General features: G+C 38.3%; 1 protein-coding gene across 1 annotated transcript; it reads left to right on the plus strand.

The window, feature by feature from the left end:
• The first annotated feature begins 474 nt into the window (after nt 1-474).
• On the plus strand, nt 475-18574 carry LOC145771979 (protein phosphatase 1 regulatory inhibitor subunit 16B-like). The gene is made up of 11 exons (XM_082583763.1): nt 475-539; nt 1736-1911; nt 2230-2300; nt 3477-3622; nt 3859-3962; nt 5161-5285; nt 8483-8608; nt 10864-10942; nt 13282-13420; nt 14836-14941; nt 17617-18574. Exons 1-11 carry the CDS (start codon nt 475-477, stop codon nt 17992-17994), a joined length of 1515 nt encoding a protein of 504 aa, XP_082439889.1. The 3' UTR covers nt 17995-18574.
• Nucleotides 18575-24566: the final 5992 nt, after the last annotated feature.

Here is a 24566-nt window from a genome sequence, read left to right on the forward strand (position 1 = left end):
TAGCATTTTTGAGTACAGTAGTCTTCAGCTTTGTAGTTTGTTGTTGTTTCCAGCTTTTTTGGTGCCTTCATGGTGTAGTTTCCATATCAAAAAAGCGATTTGTTATATCTCATGATGTGTACATTGAAAAGGAATGTGGAGCAATGCCGAAATAAACTTGATTGATAAGCAAAAGAAGCAAGACGACAAGCTATTATGAATAACCCATGAACCTAGGTAGGGAGTCTGTTTTTTGAGCAAGACCACTATTTGCTGTTAGACATTTCTAGGATGCTTATCAGGTTTTCTATCAAACAAACTGAATAGTATTATTTTTCTTTATTGTGTGATTTGACCATGGACATTCTTGTCTGATGTAAATAAATATTTGTCAGTAAAATTTTGTTTTGCTGGTTTGCAGTTTTTCTTTTGTAGTTTGCTACATTCAAGTGTAATAAGGTGCAAGACAGTTATACTTGGCATAACACTGAGAGCATGGCTAACCACCAAGAGCTAGTGGATGAGCTGGCCCGAGTAAATAATATGTCTACTGAAGACAGGTTTGAAATTGCATGTCTTTGCATTTGAATTTTATGTTTTAGCATCTTTCAAGTTTTAGTTATTTTGTTGTGGTTAAAATTTAGAATAAGTTATAGTGCAGCACTGCATAATAACTGAATTAACGGCTACGTCCATTTATAAAATGACTTTCTAGTGTTTCACCTAAACACAATTTAGCCTATAGCTGATGGGTGTCAAACCGTCAATCCTGAATGCAGATGGACATTGTTTAAAATACAAGATGAATAATGTAAAAATACATTTTTGTTTGAATAAAACAACTTGCAATGAGTTAGAAACCCACAAGATGTGATACTGTTACGTTTGAACAATTTTTTGTCAAAACCAAAAACAATAAAAAACACCTGTCTCAGATGTTTGTGCTATCATTAATAATGCATGACAGGATACATGACACAGTGCTGTTGTAAAAATGTTATTATTCACTATAACTGATGTTGTTTCAACATCACTTACATTGTTGAAAGTTTTAGAAATTATAGAATATTTTTCACGTAAAACCACAGGTTTTCATTGAAGTGATATTTTTTATCATGAGTTGTTGCGGCCTAATTTTAAACCGATTATCCTGTTTCAGTCTCAAGCACATCATAACGGTTGTATCACGTGGATAGAAAAACAGCCAAACTTGAAATCTATCCAGATGTTTACTCTTAAATGATCCCCTTTAAAGGACTCTAAGCAATAAGCATTGCCATAAAGGAATTTCAAAGAGTGCCTGGTTATCGCTTCACTGCTTGGTAACAGTCGTGTACCAACAACCAGGACTGTTGAGAGGATAATTTGGGCCCAGTATCAATGAGACTCTCAGGCTCCAATAAAAACACACCATATCCAAGAAATATGAGGTGGTTTCTTTAAGTTCCTGGGCCCCTTGGAATGGTTATAGCTCTTAAAAAGCACTCTGGGTCAAAAAATACAATCCGGACCACCCTGTTAATGCTACTGCCAACAACTGCTTGGTCACAAGTTAAAACATTGATTATATGAGGTAGATACTAGTTACTAGATATTATGGTTATATCATACGTGTTTGATAATAACAAAAATCGGAAGCTCCGGCCGGAGTTGACATTCTTTGGCCGGAACATCTGACCTCTGGCCAAATTCTTGCCTCTAGTGCATCATTATATATTTCACAACTTATATATATTCATTTTTGTAATCCTTTCAGATTAAATCATGCTCAGTACCGCCGCACAGAGCAACTACGACGATGGAAGGAATATGAACAGGAACTAAATAATCCAAACAGTACAGATGCACATGAATTACAAAAGTCAAATAAAGTGAAATTTGGAGATTGTATTACACTATTGGAGGCTGCAGCAAGAAGCGATTATGATGAACGTGAGTGTCGTTTTTTATTGGTTGCTAGAAGCTGTAGTAAAAACCTTGGTATTTGATTTATTATAGGCCTAATTGAGATTATAACATGTCATATAAAGTGTTTTAACTGCATTTAAAATTTTAACAATTTGTTAACTGAATAAGATTTTCTTTCACCCCCATTATTTTATTGAGATTACCAAAAGCTTGATCACTTTAGTTTTTCTCAGCCTCATAACAGAAATGTGACAGTCTTTTCTCACATGTAATATATATAACTATTAGACTAGTATGTTTCAGGATATAATATATTTTCTTTTATGTATGTATCTTTTTTAGTTGAAGAATTGCTCAAACAAAACATAGACCCCAACAAAGCAAATGAAGATGGCTTGACTGCTCTGCACCAGGTAACCTTGCACACTGTGGGTCATTGCAGGTGTTTTCCTTCAAATATAGATCTATAGTTAACATTGATTCTACATTATTTAATTGTACAATTTTGGTAAAGAGGTCACTTTCTTCAACCACAGACATATACAACCAAGCAACCACACGGCATTTAACATAATCCATTAAAATTGAACATAAACTATAAGCTACAAACGTTTTCGGCCATACACACGTTAGCCCTTATCAAGTAACAAAAAAATAACTGCTTATCATATCTACACTGAAAATGAATAACTGATCTAACTAAACACTGAATTGAAAAAACGAAATGCAAAAAGAATGGCATAGTATAGGAGAAAGGCACATCACATGGCCATTTCTCTTATGCTATGCCGTTTCATTTTGCATTTCGTTTTTTCAATTCAGTCTTTAGATCAGTTATTCATTTTCAGTGTAGATATGATAAGCAGTTATTTTTTTGTTACTTGATAAGGGCTAACGTGTGTATGGCCGAAAACGTTTGTAGCTTATAGTTTATGTTCAATTTTAATGGATTATGTTAAATGCCGTGTGGTTGCTTGGTTGTATATTATTTAATTGTATTGATAATCATTAATAGTCTGTCACCACTCACCAGTATAAGGTTATCTTCCCAGTTTCATCCCTGAAATCTTGGAATTGAAACGAGTTTGAGACCACTTTCACATTTATATTTATATGGTTTGATAAGTAAACTTGCTTATGTGAAGCCTTTGTTGGAATAGTTGAGATTTTTTTGCTAATGTGTTTCAAATTTGACACAAAAACTTGTGCCCTGTTTTTTAAAACTTGTCATCCAGAACTTCATCATCTTCTGTTGTAGAAGTTATATCAATGTGTAAAACTATCAATGAGCATTAAACATTGAATTGCCAGCATTTGATGAATGCAAAATAGCAGTACCAGTTGTGCTTTAGTCATACTTTGAAGTGCACATTTTACGAGTAGGTGAGACAGTTCAAACAGATTGTAGTATTTTTTTGTTCGCACAGATAACCTCAAATCACATTCCGTAACTGAATATTGCACTAATTAAGTGGTCAATTTTAGTGCTTGTTTTTCTAGTTTGTTTTTGTCTTTAAGCAACAGAGCAAACTTGTTATCCCCGCGATACATTGGCCCACATATGTGACTGTGGTTATATTTATTTATAGGCTTGCATAGACAACCTGGATGATGTTGTGGAGTTATTGTTAGATCACAAAGCTGACGTCAATGCTGTAGATAGCGAGTTTTGGACACCACTTCATGCTGCCTGTACTTGTGGACATACAAATATCGCAAAAATTCTAATAAAACGGTAATAGCATGCATGTTAAGAATGTAGGCAATAGGCATTTATAGTCCATATCTCTACGATTCAACGTCTCTTGCTCTCCGTATTGCGAGGGTTGGACGCCAACGAATGTCTACTTTATGATGGCATTTCTCCAAAACTGCAATTCATTGTACCACTCTCTCCTGTGGTTGCGCCGGCATAAAGTTTTGGGTCTCATATTTCATATAGAGCTACAAATAACATTTCCTTGTTAACAGCGGTGCGGACCTGCTCGCTCTGAACGCCGACCACAATATGCCTTATGACATATGTGAAGAGGATGACACCTTAGAGTTCATCGAACAAGCAATGTCTAAGCAAGGTACATTGGTTATTTGTGACGATTTAATGAACGAGATTGATGGTTTACTCCAGTGATAAGGGCGATGCTCTGGAGCACATGTTTGAAATGCACACATGCATTGGAAGCTGAAGTCTGCAAAACTACCTACAACTTTCTCTTAAAGATTATTGTTAAAGTAGCCTATCTGATCCGCAAAATTCAGTTGTTTTTATATGAGGAAGAATTTTTATCCGTTTCAACACAAGCATGCTGTTTACTGACATTAAACCAACGTTTGCGCTTGTGTTTACTACATTTGCATGGCTTCTTCTCTCATGCTTGAAGCAATTTAAGGATTTCTTATTTTGTTCAGTCGTAGCCGCCGTAACGTGTTGTAGATGTTAACAGCAAACCACAATGCATGGCAGTCCTAGTTTGTGGGTTGGGAGTGACGCGCAGTGCTATCATATGAATGTGTTTCCTGGTCGCGTTTCCACGTTACTGATTTAGCTATGCGTGGGAAGTTTCCTTATTTATTGCTGTCTATGATTAAAAACATTGCAGGGTGTCGGGGTCGGCGCAGTTGAAAAACATCTATTTTTAACGAGACTATTTTGAATGTCGTTGTTTACTTTGCCCAAGAATTCAACTTATGACTCACAGTTATGGCGATTTACACCCTCCAGTCAGGACCGGTTCTAGCAAGTAGCCTTAGAGGGGGGGGCGATTTCAACAAAACACAATGATGCGTAGGGGTACATTAATCTCACCTTGCAAATACATACCGAATAAAGGCACGTTTCTGTATTTTATGGGGCGATTGCCTCTTCCTGGATCCATTTTGCAATCTTTCGTTATGTCGTTATTGACCATGGACGAACCCAATCGTCAGGCTCACCTCTGACGACATAACTTGGATTAAGTGGAGGGTAGACAGAAGTTAACCTTCAGGAATGTCATTGAGTGTTTTGTCAAGACTCAAAAGTGTGCTTTGGAGCGATATCGAACCAACAACGTTGATCACAACTATTGCATTTTAGGACTTCATATTGGAGCATTTCTGAAAAAAAGGTTGCGCGGTTTAATGGCTCTATGAACTCGAATGATCGCTAACAAAAACATGCTTCAAATAAGAGCAGCCTGTAGTGTTGCATGGCAATGTTTAGTTGCCTGCTATTGTTGTGTCACAATCTAGTATCATTATGTCACAACGTAATATTATGCTTTGTCTCAACAGGTATTACACAAGACAACATAAACGAAGCGCGTTCATCTAGAGAGCGACTCATTATCAAAGACATTAAAGAGTACCTGGATAATGGAGGCGACATCAACGTCACTGATGACGTAGATGCTACCATTGTGAGTTGCATGTTGTTCATTTGGTTTCATGTTAGGTCGCATAACTTGCCTTCTTGATGATATTTATGTTACATCCGTTCATGATGTCCTCTTAGCTTTGCTCAGTAATCAACTACTCGATAATTATAAACCATTTCGTGCCAAACGAAATGAAAAAAGCCCTGTCTTGTTTCTAACTGCAAAATACTATCGTAGGTATCAAACTTGTTTCCAGACATTGAATCAAAACAATAATTCATTTTATATTATAATTGTATTATTGACTACAGTTTCCCATACTTCTAGGCAGCAATCCAGTTTCTTTATAAGTTGATTCAACGTCTACTTACGGAAGAATAGATTTTGCCCTGTCGCCGTCACCACCATTTCATTTGAATCGTAAACTAATTTGCTTGTGCGCCATAAAAAGCCACTTAAATTAGCTATTTGGTCATCTTACAAAGCAATTTGTTGTTAGCTTGTTACTAATTTATGATGACTGATGACCTTTGCTGATGAGTGATCGTTCCCTTATATATTCCTATTATTACTTGGCACGCCGTCAAACTTCCACCGTCATAGCTACTGCGTCTTTTTGCTTTTTCATCACTTCCATTGTTACACATAATAAGGTGATGCTTTCTCAACGGCTGTCATTTTAAATCGAAGTGATGTTTTCAATTAAACTATCAACATTGATTCCACCACTATTGTGACGTAATACACCTCAAATCCTTTACAACTGCCATTTCCGTATTTGGATGAAATGTGGTTTTGTTTTTTATTTGAGATCCTACTGACATAAAAAGCATTACTTTGGGTTGCCAGGATAGAAATAGCGATCAACTTCCAGAATTGCCGTCCTTTGGATTAGTCGCTTTTCAAACACCACAATTTATTTTATTTACCTTTCCATTGCTCCGAGTGTTTGTTTGTGCATTATTTTTGACTCTATTTTTATTTGAAACAACGTATTCAAACAATCAAAATACACAACATTAAACTTGTGCTTTAAATGGTTTCAAAGTACACAAAATATTTCATGAGGTTCACGTGATTTGAGTGGATTGCTCTGTGGATTATCCTGCAGTAAAACTAGTTGTCTCAGCTCTTAAATCATTTCAAACAAACGCAGCTGCATCATTCTTGCCAATTTTTTTAAAAATCACTTTTAAGATAAACTGATAACATCTTTATCACATACCGGAGCTCCATTTTGGAGCCAGAAAATTCTGGGCTGCTAGGGGTTAGGCTTATCATGCAAACTGATTTAGTGCGAAAGTCAATACAGTTAAACCAAATTGTAGGCCTATCACCTTTCATTAAGCTGTACCAACGCTTCAGTAGTGGTAGAGTGTCCGTCATGGAGTCGGTAGACATGGGTTCGACGCCATGTCAAGTCACATCAATAGCCGTGCGAAAATGCCAATGAACCTCATTTCCCAGCTGTGAAGAAATAGATTTGGGTTAATGACGATGTGATTGGTCGAGCTCTGTAGGTTGGTTGTAGTTCACAATTATTTCATGCTTGTATGGTTTCATGGCGATTAAACCGAAAAGTGTGCTACTTTACCTTGTGAGTTCAGTTGAGTGACCGGTTTTCTGTCCAACATTGCCGTCGTGTCCTTGGGCAAGACTACGTGAACTGCTAATCTTGTCAAAGTGGGGTGGCACATCCCTTTAGTATGTCATACCTACTATTTTTGGTGATAGTAGGTGAAGGAGAGCGATAGATTTTGACGACTTCAAATCGATTGAAAATTCACAATATTTAGTTGGAAACTGCCATTTGATTCTCGTATCATGATCACATAATTTGGCAACAAAGCTCCTTTAACTTTAATTCAATTCTGAATATGGCGCAGTAGTGACATAGTGGGAAAGTGTAACCCAGGAAATGAGTTGCGATGTTACTGCAAATTAATTACATTCGGATCTATGGGACGAGTGATGAGAATTATGTACCTGCAGTGCCCAAAGCTGATTTGAATTTGAAACGTGAGCTACGTGATTGCAGCTTCTTCAAGTTTGTTATTACGTATTGGATAAGTTGGAGCTATGGCGATGGAATTGCCTCAGTTCAATATTGTCTGTGCATTGTGCAAATAACCTCTTTCACGTGGTTTGTGCAAGTTTTAACAGTTATGTACTACAAGACGTCTTAATTTAGCTTTGTAGCTTGGTTGTGCTATATTGAGCTAAAAATATGAATGGAAGTGTGTTCATACTGTTCAACATTTGTGTGCAGTGCACGTCTTTTGGACGTTCTGTTATGCTGTTGGATGGTGAATTTTACTCTATGGTCACGTTTGTGAGCAGACAATCTGATAGCCACTTCTTTTTTGACCAGGCAGTCAGATGGACGCGATGGATCGTGCATACTTTGTTCGAAAATAACTGACAGTGATTGACGTGTTTCTGCTGGTGAAAGCTTGTTTCTCTTACAAATCGATAGTTTGTTAGGCGATTAAATTTGTCTGCCTGCACGTCGGTTCTTTCGAGCTGGTCTTTGCTTTGTCTAACTACAAGTATAAATGAAATTTGTCTTTGTCTTTTTAAAATTTGTTTGTTTGTTTTTTGAACGCATTTAAAAATTCTGATTCAGCCATTTTTAAGTTCCAATTAAATGTGTTGTTTCTGTGGTGGATGGTCGCTTATACATAATAAGCACGAAGTTAAACATTACCACAAGACCGAACATCACTTTTGAGCTTACAAACGATTTTAGCTTCCACAAAGCTGTTCACTTTGTAATGTGTATCACTCACTCCGAGCTGCACAACTGTTGTGAGGTTTTCCACCCGGCGATGACTGACTCTAATCTCAAATTGTCAATTTTTTTCTTCTTGATGTAGTGTTTAAATTTTTTTTTGTCGACACAGGCATAGCCCTGTACCGAAAACATTTGATTTATATCTTGGCCCCTTGGGAATAAATTGTTTCCCTCTTTGTCAATAAAATAACGTTAAATGCGTTAGTGGTGCTTAAGTTTATATACCAGTGTTGAAACTAACTTGCCAAGTTTAGCAATTTAAAATCATATTCTTGCAATTAATGCGCATACTGCTGCAATATGCATGTAATTATTAGAACTATAACCAGTTATTTGCGTCGGACAAGAATGTTGTCCATCATTTGAACCAATAACAATAGTAAAGTAAATAAACGTTGTTAAAATATATTTTGCTTAAACATTGAAACTTCTGGTTCCATTACAGCTTCATGTGGCAGCAGCGAATGGATACCTGGACCTCACGCGTCTCTTCCTCCTCCACACAAACAACATCAACCCCCGGGACAAGGACGGATGGACCCCCCTCCACGCGGCCGCATGTTGGTGCCAGGTAGTGTGACGTCATAATCAAACGCGATGGCAACTCGCGCTTCAGCTCACTGTTTGTTTACATAATTGTTTCATTGAAACCTTGGAGGAAGCGTGCTCAGACGGAAGCATAGTTGGACTTTAAGCAGATTTCTTGGTGAACTGACGGATGGGTTCGTTGATTTTGTCTTATGCCTGAATTCTGTATGAGCTGCCACTTTATCTGCTGATCCTCCACAACGGATGAGAGTAGTAAGCATTAGTCGGTGATTGACAAAAAGATTTGATTGTTTATTGCTTTAAGCCACAAACCCAACAGCCAAAATGAATGACTTTGTATGCATGTCAAAATGACAGAGCGGTTTGATAAACCATGATTGCCAACATCTGCATCAGATCAGGTGTTTGATCAACATCGTAATTCAAAGCGACTTCCGGCTTTAGGTAAACACTTTCTGACCATGCAGTCTGCTTGGTGTTAATTTTTTCAGCATTTTTTCAACTTTGGTTGAATGAATAGCCATCAGACGTGACAACTTCTAGTTTGCTCCATTGAAGTTGAAAATCCACTCAGTAACTGGCATGAACAAGAACCAGTGACAGCTACATTTTTTAAAATTATGCTGCGTTGTTGTCTTTATGACAGAACAGGAAAAGGCACTCAGATGAATACACTATGTCACAATGGTGTTAATAATTCACATGGGATTTCTTGATTACTTCTTGTCGATTCCTATCAATAATGCATGACCTCATCTCACAGGCCAGAGGCCAACCTATCTAAAGAGGATCTAAAGTTGGCCCGGAAGACAATTTAAATGCCAGCTTTTTAAATGAAGTTTTTGAATGCAAGATCTCTCAGCGCAGTTGAAAGGTCTCTCTATACTTTGTTGTATGTTTGTGGAGTTACTTGCTGGCAGCATCGCTTCATCTTTAAGCCTAATGTTAGCTGGTTAGACTGTGCCTGCATTTGTGCTTCAAATTTTCTCCAAGCATCTTTTACGATTAGTTTGGAAGCATCTTCGTAATAGTTTTGACAAACTTTTTTCGAGCGATTCTGTTGGGAAACATTATCACAGCACTAAGTTTTTCACAATGCATTTTTTTCTATTTGAGTCATGTCAGATGTCACAAAGCAACTGTTTCAATCAATGAAAGGCATTCAAGCATTGCTTAACCGTTCACGGCGTTTAGTTGTGCAACTGAATTGTCATCACGGTTTATGCAATAACAAAGAAAAGTTTCCGTTTGACTTTCTTGAAATTATCTTGCTTCGTGTCCTGAGGGACTTAGTCGTTGCCGTTGGGGAATCCCCCACATTACTTGTGACGTCGTTCGACCACTCCACGATGCAGTTCAAAGTCGTTCAAAAGTGTTTCTTCTTACCATGTTTCAAACATGCGGTGTTTGTACATAGACCAACGAGAGCGAGTGATCAGGAAGGCATTTATTACACTATCGTCAATTCGTCAATAAAGTACAAACAATATATGAGAAATTTTGCATCGTATTGATAATGCAGTGCATAATGCCAAGCATGTACAATTGTACATAGTACAGTATTATAAGAAATACCAATTAGAATATGTTATCAACTACGCCTTTTTCTCTCAAACTGTTACATGGAAATTTAGAACTTTACTAAAAGTTAACTCCTTAAACTAAAATCGGTACGAAGAGCACATGAACGAATTATGATGGGTTTAATATGGCGAGACAAAAACTGCTGAATTCAAAAGCAAACAAAATTACGGGAATATTGTGATAACTATAAAAAAACTAAATTGGTCATGGGCAGGTCGTATAGCAAGATGCCAGGACAACAGATGGACTAACAAATTAACAACTTGGACACCGAAGGGAAACAAACGCAAACGAGGGGAGGTAAAAATGAGATGGAGAGACAAGATTGACAAAGAATGTGGAACAACCAACTGGTATACAAAAACATAGGATCGACTGGATTGACAAGAAAAAGGGAAGGCCTTCGCTCAGCCGTGGGCTACCACAGGCTGAAAATGTTGATGATCACCTTCTTATATTGACTAATAGAATACCTTATACAATAAATACCGCAAAAAGTCTTTAATGGCAACCACGAAGCTAAGCAGAGCACAAAGCAAATGAAATCACTCTTGTCTAAAAAGTTTGTAGTTTTCACAACCGGTAGGGAAACTGCAAACGTTTCCTGGACCAAAATGACTTTGTTCGCTTTAATTAAAAGTAGTAATGCCATCATCGGTGTCAATGTTTTTATAATTATTATTATCAATACAGATGGAAGTCATCGAAATACTTGGAATCGAAAACAATGCAGATCCGACCATCAAGAACAAATTCGGTGAATTGCCATCAGGTAACGTTGTTTATCACTATTCTCTTGTGACAAACAGAAATGTTGTTTAATCAGTTTGTGGAAGTATTGACAATGTTAACAAACAATGAATGGATTAGGTATACTGGTTCATGCAACTCGCGCCATCCTTACCAATGAAATGCTCATCGATGGGTGAGGCGTGTAGGCCTCACTGTCTTGCATAGAGTGGAAGCCAGTCTGGAAGTCGATTTGTGATTGTGTCAACAGTCGCGATCTGCTTCCTACCATATTGTGACGTATGTGCAATTGGGAAGACACCAAATCAATTCTGACTCCCCTCCAAATACAGTCTCGTTTGTGTCGTCACAACCAAGCACGCACGCGTTGTTGCGTTGCATAGAATGTCTGAGCTGGTGACGTAGTAAAGCTTTGTCTCAGATAAGGTCATTTTATTTCCGCATGCGGCATATAGCCTACAAAAGCCAAGTGGTTTATTCTGCAATTTTCTCGTCTATTGTAGAAAAAAAAATTTTGTAGATGTAAATTTTTTTTTATACGGTATTGTTTGGTTCTATATTAGGTTTGTCGTTAGCTCGAGTTGAAATCGCTAAAGTTCGCGGCTCGCGCATGAGACTTGGAAGGCCGAGACTTTTGCTGACTGTCTCTTGTTGGTCTGTCTGGCTTGTTTGTTGCGGCGTGCACTCAGTGTTCGCGTCTACAGTCGCTCACTGCTTCAGTTTCCATCATTGTTCGGGAATAGTTGAATGAAAGTTGACGAACAATGGACGAAACAAATATGCGCTCATTTCCATTCATCTATTTTGCTGCTAATGTTTGCAGTTCACGCTGCAACCCAACATCATCATGTATAAAAATCTACTTCTCTTCGGCAGTGGCAGAAGATTGGTATCTCTTAGAAGTAATTTTTGCAAACCCTTTATACCTGTGGATACGAGATTGTGTCTCGTTGATGGCTGGCAAGCAATCCGGACTTCCTGAAGAATTGTGACGTCATATTAGCCTGTGGTTGACGGGTTGCTTCATGTTGGGCGCTTTGTAATTGAGTTTGTGAGTTTTTGTGATTGAACGAGTTTCGATGCATTTTCTAGCGACTAGCCCATTGTAGTCGTCGACATGAGATTCAGCTGGCAACTTGCAAGATCATGGTGGGAAACAAGAATGCTAGTGTGAGCAAATAAACACCGAAAGTTGGCGAACAATCGAACATAGAAAACTCGTTGTGTGTTGATTCGCTTAAAATATATAGGTCTTGTCAGCCTTGGCAAGACGAAGCAACCGATTGTCTATTGTCTAAATATTTTGGAAGCAGAATTGTTGACTAAGATAATTCCTATACAGTCGGGTACTTGCAATATCAAGTCTTCACGAAAACTTATAAATAAATTTGCGTTGTCTTTACGCTTTGAAGCGTCATTTGCGGCGCACGTCTTGGATTTGGCTCTGCGCTTTGTTTTGCCATAAATCATTCTAAGTAAACAATTAATAGAAATATGACATTTAGCTTTGCAGTTTCGTCTGTATCGAGTAGAGCCGACCGCCTTGTTTTGGCGCAAAGCTCTTCTGAAGCATTTTTTACTTTTTTGTTTATTAGCTATCTATGTCAGTATGAACTTCATGTGTACTGGGACAAATACTTTCATTTTATATATCAGCGTATTGCGAAGGACGTTCCACGCTTTCTAGTCACAATGCAAACATAATGCTTGTGCTTCAGTGGCAAGCGTTATAATCAATAAAGACTAAAGCTACCTTGCCTACGCCTGGTAGCTTATAAATCCATAACAAAAACTAAGTTCGATACATTTCATTTGTGTCATTAACTTGTCTGAGTTGAAAAAATAACACGGATGCAATAGCGATATGGCAGCGCTGTAACTCCTACGATCATAATGTTGCATTTTGTATTCGCGAAACCCTCTCACGAATAAGCCCCTGTTTAACCTCACCCCAGGGAGATCTACCCTAAATCTTTTCTAGCACTAGTTGCAACGTTTATCTGATGAGTGTGAAAGTAAAAGCAGAAACATTCTCATTCATTAGATGAACGTAGCAACTAGTGCTAGAAGAGATAACAGTCCTGCTGAAGGCTCAAGCTTCTCAGTACCTTACCTTAAGACTGTCTGAAGACGATCCTCTCGTGAAAAAAGCATGGACTGCGTCCACCTCTTTAAATCGTGCCTCGGTCCCTGTTTTTAAAATTTTTCGGCGTAGTCTCGTCATATCGCCGTCTAACAATCATGGCAGGCATTACCACATCGCCCAACGTTGACCTCCTTAGCTGATGGAGCGCCTTATCCCGGATGTACGTCTTGTTTTCTCCCCAGCCACCATTTTTACAATCTTTGTTGCCTTCTCAGACGTCACTGAAGATGAAGAGATAAAGGCGATGCTGCATAAAATGGTGAAAGCTCAGAAGGATTCTAGAAAAAAGAAATTGTTTGCTGGTCTTAAATTAAATGGAAAAAATTCTGGATCAAGAAAATCTGGCCGTAGAGGGTGAGGTATTGTTTTGATTTGTGCTCACGTTTTTATGACAGTTTTCACAAATTTGCCAGGTTCCATTCTTAAACTTGGACTATGTTTTTCGCCTTTGTAAGTTGTTTTCCATTAATTTCTATTTCATGTTACAATCAGTTTTTAAACTGAGCATTGTAAGTAGTTTGCTTCCACCAACCACAATGGGGCCATGGGTGTATCTTGTAGTTATGTGGTGATCTTACAATTTATTTGCCACAAAACCAATGGAAATGTTTGATCTTCTTAGACAGCAAACCAATTGTTTTTTACATTGATTCTTTATCTGCAGATGTTGAATCAATGTAAAAAACGAATGATTTGCTGTCTGGGTTGTTCCACTAGTTTTATTTCACACTTATTCACTTCTTTATTTGAAAAACTAATAATAGAGCGATTCAAACGATGTCAAAATCTTCAAATCGAAACGATGAGTTCTAAGTGATGCCACTTTGGTAACTGTTTAAAAGGTTTATGCCAAACAGAAGTCATTGATTGATAGTGGTCGCCACTTGGTATGTGCTTGCCTATGTACACAAGAATCGCTCAATAATTAAATTTATTATTCAAACCACTTGAAGATTGAATTTGAAGTGTGTGTTCGCCGCCTCTGTTAGCTCAGTCGCACAGTAGCAGGTACGACACTTCTTGTAGTTGCTGATCAGTGGCAACCAACGAAGGGAAAGGTTATGTCTGCACTCAACCAATCGTTATATTAACCCTATTCCGACTAACGTATGGGCATTTTATCCTCGAAATAAAAATAACAATGCTAAGCATTTTGCAATATATTTGTGTCCATTTCAAATTTTGACCTGTCTCCCACGTTGACTTCGCAATAAAGCAACATCATAATTTGTTTGTTTTCAAAGTTATCAAATAATAAAAGTGTGTTTACTGCACGTCGGTCGTCGGCGTACCCGCCATTTGCTTTTCAAAATAAGTCGGCTCGAAATACGGTTCTTGTTCTTTTTTCGATTATTGGAGTGTACCTTGCAACTCGCGTCTATAAAAAGTTACATCCTTGGTCAAGTGTTGGCCTGGGTGTTAAAACAAGGACGCTGTGGTTGGGATAGTTTCCTGCAATGTCAACCTGTCCAATGTCCATCTGACTGAACGCTACGTTATGCAAAACAAGACCTAACGTAGAATTAAACGTTGTCACTGATCATTAGGTTAACCTGAAATGTTCAAAACACATACAAACAGCGCCTCTGCACGTAAATGACGCAAACGCAACACGTTGATGACGTAGACGTGGCACGCAAATGACGCAAACTGGGAAATTAATTTTGCAAAAAATTGTTTGAATAGGACATTGATTTATTCCGTATGTTTGACTGAGCTGCGCTTGGCAAAGTTGTTGGGGATGCTTGAAGCGTCTGTTCCATTCGCAGGCAATCGTTCAAAGGTCGGAGCAAGAGAGACAAGAAGAATGGAATATCAGCTGTGGAGGCAAAGTCCGAGTCGGAATTTTGGCACAAAGGACAGGAAACGGACATGGTGAGGATGTTTGTTGCTTTATTTCGTTTTATATTCAGCTGCCGGTGGTATTCGCAATCTTTCTCTTCTTAATCCTTTTGCCGTTCTTGCTCATTTACCAGACGTTGACGAATCTAAACTGTTGAATCTGTAAAGCACAGACTGCAGAGTGCAGATCTTATTCATTGCTATCACCAAATGTATTTATTTGCCTCCTGCGCAAGTCATTGTGGCGACATGTTGTTGAATGACCTCTGCAGTAGCGTTGCAGTCACAGCGATATTGGAACCAATGGTATTTTTTACCCTGTGCTTGCGAGAGCAGTGAGCATAGCGTGGGAGTTTTGATTGTTTTACTACTGCTTTTTAGGGTATGCTTTCCAAGTTACCTCGTCATTGAATACATAGTTACATCATCAACCGTGCAGTAAACGTATGTAGTGTACTGTCGTGGTGGAAGATATAGGGAAGAACGATGTAGACAGGAAGACAATCTCCGTGTCCATTTCAAACCATTAAGTGTCTTGCGGAGGACACAGTAGCTTGCTCCTTCCTGGTGTCGAACTGGCGCCCCTTCTAACGTCGTACCAGGACTTTCACTGTTGTTCCATAGCAGACAATGTTATTGTGGCGAAATAAGAACATGATCTGTACCTACCCAGACGATCGTTTGACTGATTTAATCTTCTGCCATGGCAACCTGCAAGTACAAGTCTGATCGTGAAAAAAATAGGCTTCTATTCATCTCATTACTTTCAATGCACTCATGCGTCACAATGCGTCCACTTACGTTGTTATTTCTAAGAAATGTTTCAAATTAAACCTGACAATGCACAGTATGCGACTAGATGCACAAATATGTGCGCAAACACACACACAAACAAGTACACACGTGTACAGTATATCCAGTGTTGTGTTTGTTGTTTAACTGTATGAGTTCTTGCTTACAAATGGTCTTTAAAATTCAGTCCACAGCGAAAAAAAGTTTCAAATTCTCTCTGCCGAGGCTTGCCATATCCTTCCGCCGTAAAGACAGATCCTACGATTTGTAAGATGACGTCTTGTATGTGCCCGAGGGTGAGGGTTCGCTACCCCTGCGGGTTGTTAAGTTGGTGTCTTTTTTTGTCTAAAAAAGTTTTTGTTTGCTGAATCGCGATGACGTAATGCGCAGACTCAGCAAACTTTGTGTTTGTTTCTTTTTTGTTTTGCTAATTTTTAATCTCACTCTCTGACGGAGTTGGGTTTTATTTTCAATTGTGTTGCATTGATACAAAGCAAAGTATTTGGTACATCAGTCTTGAGCGGAATCCAAGATGATCCATATATGAGTGTCAGTATCTCTCGTATACTAATGCAATGTCATATATGGTGTGGTAGATCAATATCGAGACCATTGATGAATTCTACGACAAGTTTTGACAAATATGACTTGTCGATTGCTGATGCACTAAATACAACCTGCAATTCCCTGATTCCTGAATTCATGAAAATGCAACAACTCTAAAAGTTCTTGCGGCACCGAGCGGAACATTAGCATGGGACTTGTGACCCCCTCCTTTTAGTTAGAAACCTGGCCCAGACATTCTGTATTTGTGGCTTCCTGGTCCCTTTACTGTAACTAATTCTCTCTTATCGGAGCTATCATCTTTATGACGTCAGAGTAACATGTCTACCACAAGATGGAGGTTACAGACTAAAGCGACGGAGTCGAGATTTGTGACTGAGAAGAAAAAAGTTGAAATAGTTTTATATTTTGCCAACATCAATTGTCGTTGAAAAAATGTGAGAAGATTTGCTCAAAACCACCACCGATTGCTTGGAGTTGCCATCTTCGTTTAGAGCCACCATTTGTGTGGCAGAGTTCATGATAAAGTTTACATATGTGTCCAGCAGGAAACATTTGTGCAATGTGCATGTGCAAGTTATGCAAGCCACTCACACAAAGGAGGTGTCTATTTTTTATTTCTTTTGTACTAACTTTGCTGCTTTTATTAAAACAAACTGTTAATCTGCTTATATAAAGTTTTTCCATGTTTTTTTTTTCCTTTTTATTAAACACAATTTGCAACCTCTTTGTGAAATCTGAAATCCAAAACGTGCCGTGGCGATAAATTCTCAGATTTTCTGGAACATGAAACAAGTTTTTTTTTTTCTGAACCAAGTACAGAAAAACGTTTGGTGTTGTCTATTGGCATTGTCACAATGTCACATATCAAGTGCATAAGTTGAAGCTGCAAACGCTTTCTTGCCGCGTGGGCTTCTAATATAATTTACAGTTTGAAGCAACGTTTTAAATGAAATGAGAAATATACCTCGGAAATGTGCTGAAGTTTTAAGTTTGCTTGACATTACTTGGCTTACATTGATTGACCATGGTCTTTTCTTGTTTGAATGCCTTGGGTCTTGTAATATTGTTAATATAATATAACTTGTTTTCAGTAATCTAGTGTGATACTTTCTGCGTTTGTTCTATTTTTTGTCGCACTACGCATCTTTTTGGACTATTGGTGAGTTCAAAGGAAGAGTTTTAATGATAAGTTCAGTGACAAAAGTTTTATTTTAGAATTTTATATCGTCGTAAATTTATTTTCACAACTTCGTTTATCTTTTGCAATAAATAACTTCATTGTAAAGATGATGATTATACAATAATGTATTGTTTATTATGTTATATTGTTTTTTTTGTTTTGTTTTCAGCTAAAATCCGACGCATCCACAAGCTCTGAACTGCCACCAGATGGCAGAAAAACCGATAACAATCATGACGTAACCACCCGTAAAAACGTCACAAAGCTAAAGATGTACTCGCAACCGCAGCATCAGAACGGTGACGTCATCAAGAGTTTCTCTTCTAAAAAGTCCGGTTTGTTTAAACTAAAACGAGACCCAGAATCGAAAGCAAAGCATGGGGAAACACTGCTGTCGCTCAAGCAACGTCGAAGCAACAACAACGAAACTGGCAACCCTCAATTGGCAACCACTGGGCAAGAACATGATACAGGGGACGGGAAAGGGTTCTCACAAAGTCTGCGGGGGTCAAGGAAGAAAGGCAAGGGAGTTTGTATAATTTTGTGATGGAGGAAAGTTAATGTTGAAAAAGTAGAGTTTCTCGCTTTTTCTTTGGTCAAAATGATATGGAAGAAAATCGCAGTTGAGCCGTCAACACGCAGACACATCTTGGTCAGCATCATTTTGTTTGGGACGAATACGCTACTTGGAATTTTAAACTCGCTGCTGCTGACCTACCATGGTGAATATTTATGGAAGTTTTTGAAAAAATTGTTATCTTATGGGCCATGGCCATGGGACACTCCTCCATCTTTAAACTCATTCTTGTGAAGCAGATCGTACATGCGCGGATAATGACTAAAATATTACAATACTGCCGCTCAAATGTTGCTTTCTGGTGTGAGAACGTAAAATTGATCACAATTATCTTTTGTCAACTTGACATCACCTGTAAATTGTCCCGGGGTTGTCAGACCACTCGGCAATCGGCATGCGACAACTCAGCAAGTACATTTCAGCTACTGCCAAGTCAGCAAATAAGATTGACTTGCTCAGTTCGGACGTGCTTGGTCATGCAGACTTGTGACATTTGAAGCTTCGGCTTGCTGAAGTGTTGCAAGCTCAGTTGTCACTTGCGCAACTGCCATGCGCATGTGCTCAGTTCACATCTGCTGACTTGTAAGGAGACTCATCTCCCGATGTGTTACTTTCACACCATTTCCTTTGTGACGTCACACAGCTTACCAATCACTTCTGTGTGTTGTGTCATAGATGCTTTTATTCAAGAAACAACCACCAACGTCTGCAGACGTTAAATTAATGTAAAAAAACTGACTGATTTGCTGCCTACAAAGCATCAAGTTTAAGTTTTCGATTATCAAATATCTTGAATTAACATTTCTTGTCTCATTATTTTCAACTTGTGCCAGCTGTTGCATCATTGGGGTAAGCGAGTAGCTAGATATAAGAAAATTAAAAATCTCCAAATGAAGTTGATATTTTAAACTTTTTAAACGGTGCTGGTGCCGGCACACAGTCACTTCAAGATACCGTAATATGTATAATTTGCATATAGTCTGCTTGTTCTATTTGGGAATTACCTCCAGGTAATCTTAATCGTAAGCATACGAAGCCGAGTAACTTAATCAGATATAACATATTTATTTAAGTTTGTAATAAACTTAACTATGTTGGTTGGTTTTGAATCTTTATCCTCGGACTGACAAAGCCTTGATAGGTTATTCCTGGTAGTTTCGCATACTTGAAGAGGCTCTTGACGCAGGGCTGGTTACCGAGATTGGCAAAGTTAAGTTTCCGATTGTTGAAGTGTTGTTGCCAGGGAATTATTCCATCGATTAGGTTCCACATGTTAAATCTGATTGCGTTACTGGGCTTCATATGCTGATTATGGTTCAACAAGGCAAACTCTCAACCAAAGCTCTATTCTTAATCAGTTTCAGAAGTTTTATTCAAACGGTAAATAGTTTTCCGTGTTTTTTAACCACGCCAAAAATTGTACTGGAACAATAATCGGCACCAACCCAACAGGGAAGTTAAAATACAGATTTTCAGTGTGCTCAACTTATAATTACTATGATGAATTATTCAAGACTATATTTGTAACTCTTTCTTTTGTTTTGCTTAATCCCATAAACCAACATCTTAAATTCAAGAATAAATTGAGAATATTTTAACTTCATATGCAATTTGTGTCCCTGAGCAAAAATCTTCTTCGGCCAAGATTGCTCAAAGTATATTTTACTTTTCTGTGAGCAATTGCGTGTCATTTGGATCTTTTTAAAAGTTTTATTTTTATGTTCACTTTTCTTTAGATGCAGGCAAACCCCGAAGAACAAACTTTACACTTTTTTATTAAGTTTTTTTGCTTGTTTTTAATTTGTTTTGAACAAGTATTGTGTTGTTCCGTTTGATTTAAGCTTTTTTCGCACTACTGTGTTGTAATTATTTTTATTTAAGTAATTTTACGTTTGAATTGCGTTATGCATTGCTATTCATATGTTGTTTTAAATGCGGCGTACGTAGAGTCAGTTGTTTCTCGGCAGTTGAGTGTAGCAAGTATTGACAGCGATAGACACGTTTTTGCCCATGAGACTGGGCTCATCAGTATCGCTCCACTAATTCATGCCACAGATCACTGCTTTTGCCAGTCAATTCATTTCTTACCGCTATTCTTGCTATGTCTCACGTGCAATAGTTTGTGAGCAAATGTTTCTATCAACGATTGAGATTGTACCACAGCGCACTTCCGCACTCGCCACTTTGAAAAGATCACCCCGTTGTAATTTGAGTGTTGTTTTTTCTTTACATGAACACCAGGATCTCAACTTAGAGACCTCACTTTCTTTTAAGGTGGCGGCACTGAATTGTTACAACTTTGTCAAGCCCCGTTGCTTTGGCGAGTAATTCTCGAAGTGAAAATTTGCTTCGACGCTTTCTTTGTCCTATTTTCATTTATTTTCAATCGTGTTTCTTCGTAAACAATTTTGTCTCGACCGAATATAATTATGCATGGCCCTGAGCATTGGAAATATGAGTCAAACAACCTTATTGGAAGTGTGCCGGTCTCAAGGTGGTAAATACCGCGAAAATGCTTCGAAATTACTGAGCAAAAGGTGTTAATATATTGATACCAATTTTTATCATCAAATTACATTCCTTATTACATTCTATCATCATCCTTCACATTAGGAGATGACCTAGTAGCCTTTAGTCACCAGAAGAACGCAAATCGCTTAAAATATCAATTTTATGTTGGTGTCAATCTTGAATTACATGCGTTCAGAGGCGGATTAGCCTACCTGGAATTCGGGAAATTTCCCAATGAGCCGCTTTACTACAAGCGTAGATGCCACCAATGTTCTGTAAGAGTTTTGATTTTCTTTTTTGAAAATACAAACATTTCAGATCCATATATAAAAGCGAATTTTAAAAGAGGTAACAGCCTTAACCGAAATTTAGTGCCATAAAAATAGGATCGCTTATGTCTAAGTTGCCGATCGCTTATCCTTGCTTATCCGCCTCTGCATGCGTCATGTACACCGAGCTTGCTATTTTTCGACTGCACAGTTTTTCAACTGCACTGCACGTGTTCGCAGTGGCCAACATTTGCCTCAATACGACAACCTTATAAACGTGTTAGGCTGCTATCCTTGTCTTACAATAACATTCAAAATGATGCAGTTGGTTTCCTTGTATGGGTCTTTCCACATCGGTATCTCCCCACAGAGCTCTGCCTGTTATCAGACGACGAAATCGGGCATCTTACCTTGATTCAACGTCTACTGACATTAAAGCAATGTAAAAATGACCGATTTGTCATCTGGGCTGTTAACAGACAGGGGTGGCATCTGGATAGCCATTGCTTTAATTTTAAATTTACTTTAATTCTACTTGCACTAGAATATCTTTTAAAGCCATTTCTGTTCCACGATTCTTATAAATGTGGACGGTTGGCAAAGTTTCGGGGAGACCCTGGTTTCGTGTTAACATGGCTTTCATATTCGACAATCCTAGCGCTTTAACAGTTTTTGTACCAACGTTCTGCAATTGTAGAGAATTTGTGTTCGGTTTTTGTTGCTAACACACATTCAGTCAGTATGCTTTGCTGGTTGAATCTGTCGAACATATTTTTACGTTTGGTTTGCTCTTGAGATGACCTTTGAGTTACTACATTGATCATTCTTGTACGAAGCTGAGTTTATTGTAATTAGTAATTAATCGCATTCTTTATGGTCTTGAGAAATTGTTTTTTCAGCCACTTCTATTCTGTAGCTTATTCGTGCAATAACAATGTAATCATTACAAAACAATCGGTTCGCCATCACTGAGCTGCTTCGGATGCGCTTTTCTATGACGTTTTTATTGGTCTTGGCATCCTGCGAATAAAATATTGGGAATGTTGTGGTTTGTCACGTGACTCACAAGACTATACATGTCGCGGTCAAAATGTTAAATGTATGAATGTAAAATATTTGCCATCGGTCTGAGGAATTTCTGACGAATTTAATTTTAGATGTTTCTCTAGCCTACCTGTGACTGTCAGATGATGGTATAACGGGGGGTTGGGTTTTATACCTTGCAACCGAGCTATGGGTATAGTACATTGCCACAGTGTAGCCTACTTTACCTATCCAACACAGCTCAATAGGGTCACTGCTTAAAGTGAAGGTGAAGATCTCATACTAAGTTAAGGAGCTTTGGGGAATGAGAACATAAGGTTATCATCATATTAGGCCTAGACCATTTACACTATGCTAGAAGGGTGGCCAGTTCATTTCTCTCTGCGCATTTCTTTCAAAAACTACGCTCACCCAATTCGTTACACCCTGGGTATAGGTGAGCGGTGTTTATCAACAACCAGCTTAAGCCGGGAGTCGAACCAGGATCGCGATAATGGAAAGTCGGCTCTTTATACTGGGCAACTTTGTCAATTGCGTCTAAACTCATTTTCACATAGACTCATACATCTGCATCTAAAACTGCACATTTTGCCCACCCCTAAAAACAAACTGTGCAGTTAATAAAAGTTAGGCTAGAAGACATTTTGATGAAAAATATCAAGTGAGCAAAGCATTATCAAGAACAGCAGCGGGTTCAGAAAAAAATATAGGGACATTATCGTTACAACTTACAACGAAGCTGATATTGTGAAAGAAAGATATTAATATTGAGGCCCGAAAAAATATACATAAACAATATTTAAACGATATATAGCCTACTATTATTACTACAAAAAGTGCTCAATGCCAAGCAGAGCAAATTACATCAAATATAGTTAGGCCTATATTATTAGATTTAGATTTTCTTTCACTTTTTATTATTTAGCCTACAAACTTCTGGTTGGTTTTTCAATTGAATTAGGAGAAGCTGATTTTTTTAGTTGGTACTGAGGGGTAGCCTACTTAACTCAGACAATGTCTTTATTGATAACATTTGCTTTGTGGTCCAGCACTTCACTCATATCACAGGAAATTAAACGTTTGCACAAAAAATGTCCGAATGAATTGCTTCTTCTTCGTTTGAACCTTCTTCGCCACTTCGAGGGGCTCTACCTTTTACCATGAAATGCTATAGTCGTCGGACACAGTAAATAAAATTAGAACAATTTATCGTTTTTTGTCCCAATTCCAAGCCACCTGGAAACCGTGGTCCTCGGACAATTAACTGTCAAGATTTGGTAAAAAATGTTAGCTGCTGGTAAGCATGAATTTGAGTTCATAGGCTTTAGGCCTACATAATTTTGTCCGATTGTTGCTAAAAAACGATATTGCAAGGGCAGCCGAAGAATCAATTCACGGTCGGACCTGCTGTCCGTAAACATGCAACTGCTAGTTGTTTTGGCAGCCTAGCCACTTTAACATAACAACTTTTGTAAGAACCAGTGAAGCTTCGAAGCAATCAACTAATTAGAAGTACAGGTAGAATAGCGTTTCAACTAATTAGAAGTTAGAGGTAGCCTACAACAGAGAAAAATGCAAACAGTTCTGACAGAAAATAAATTTAAGTGAACGTAATACTGAAAAGTTTGGGTGTTCATCAGGACAATTGTCGTTTCTAGCACTAGTTGCAACGTTCATCTGATGAAAGTAAAAGTAACGACAAACAGGCTAATTTATAGCTTCACTGACGTTTCGCGCATCATGACAATGAGCATTCTCGGAGCGCAGGATATGCGCAGAGCGCTCTGAGGATGCGCATGGTCATGATGCGCAAAACGCGGCTTTCACTTTCATCAGATGAACGTTGTAACTATAGTGCTAAAAACGATTAAGTGTAGGCTATTTGACGCCGTAGGCAGCGTGGCCTAAAAGGTTAGAGCTAGGGAATATATTTCGATGACGTGGGTTCGCTTCCCACCTCTGGTGTAGGCTCTTCTTTTCTGTAATTAGCCTACCAATCCAAGTTCGAAGCACGGATCAACTCTCTGGTTGAGTGCTAGAAGGTTGGACGTAGGCTAGGGACAGGACAGGGATATCTAAAGAAGGGGATGTGAAGGCTCACAGTGATTGCCTTATTCTAGTGACACTAGGCTACTATAGGGCGGTAGCAAGTTTGTAGCGTGTGAAACATGCGGTTCTTTTCACAATTGCAAAAAGTTTTGTTGTGCAGCTGGTACAGTCAGCTACAGAAGACAATTAGTAAATGTTACATAGAGCATATTTAAAGAATAGGCTACTTGTTTGGAAAGACAGTTGAAAAGTTACCAGTAGGTCTAAGCCGTTTTTCTTAACAAAGCCTTTGCAGTAGGCTAGATGTAAAGCCAGTAAACAGGTAACGGTAGTTGAGTTTAACAAGTAACCAAGAGCATGCAGTGAGTATCCAGGCCTGATGCTAAAAGCACAATGCAGATTATCAGAAGCCCTTCTATTGTCAGACGTATTAAAAGTCTTTGTATCCCCTTCTTTAGATATTCCTGGCTCAGTGTTGGGCGCGATAACTCATTTTTCAGTTAAGCGATAACGATAATCGATAAACGAAAAATGCCTGAAGCGATAACGATAAATCAAAAAAAAGTTAAGCGATAACGATAAAATTATCGCCGATAATGTCCGATAACGATATTTTTTTTTTTTGATTAGCGCTGCCCATCCCATGCAGCATGAACTGTTTTCATCAAC

This window comes from Aplidium turbinatum, chromosome 6, assembly GCF_918807975.1.
Source record: "Aplidium turbinatum chromosome 6, kaAplTurb1.1, whole genome shotgun sequence".
Lineage (NCBI taxonomy): Eukaryota > Metazoa > Chordata > Ascidiacea > Aplousobranchia > Polyclinidae > Aplidium > Aplidium turbinatum.

Bases quoted from the DNA above. Each gene is read 5' to 3' on its own strand.
- LOC145771979 (XM_082583763.1), top strand. From the start codon at position 475: ATGGCTAACCACCAAGAGCTAGTGGATGAGCTGGCCCGAGTAAATAAT. The intron at 8,609-10,863 runs GTAGTGTGACGT...TTATCAATACAG, and splicing joins CGGCCGCATGTTGGTGCCAG to ATGGAAGTCATCGAAATACT. The intron at 13,421-14,835 runs GTGAGGTATTGT...TTCCATTCGCAG, and splicing joins AGAAAATCTGGCCGTAGAGG to GCAATCGTTCAAAGGTCGGA.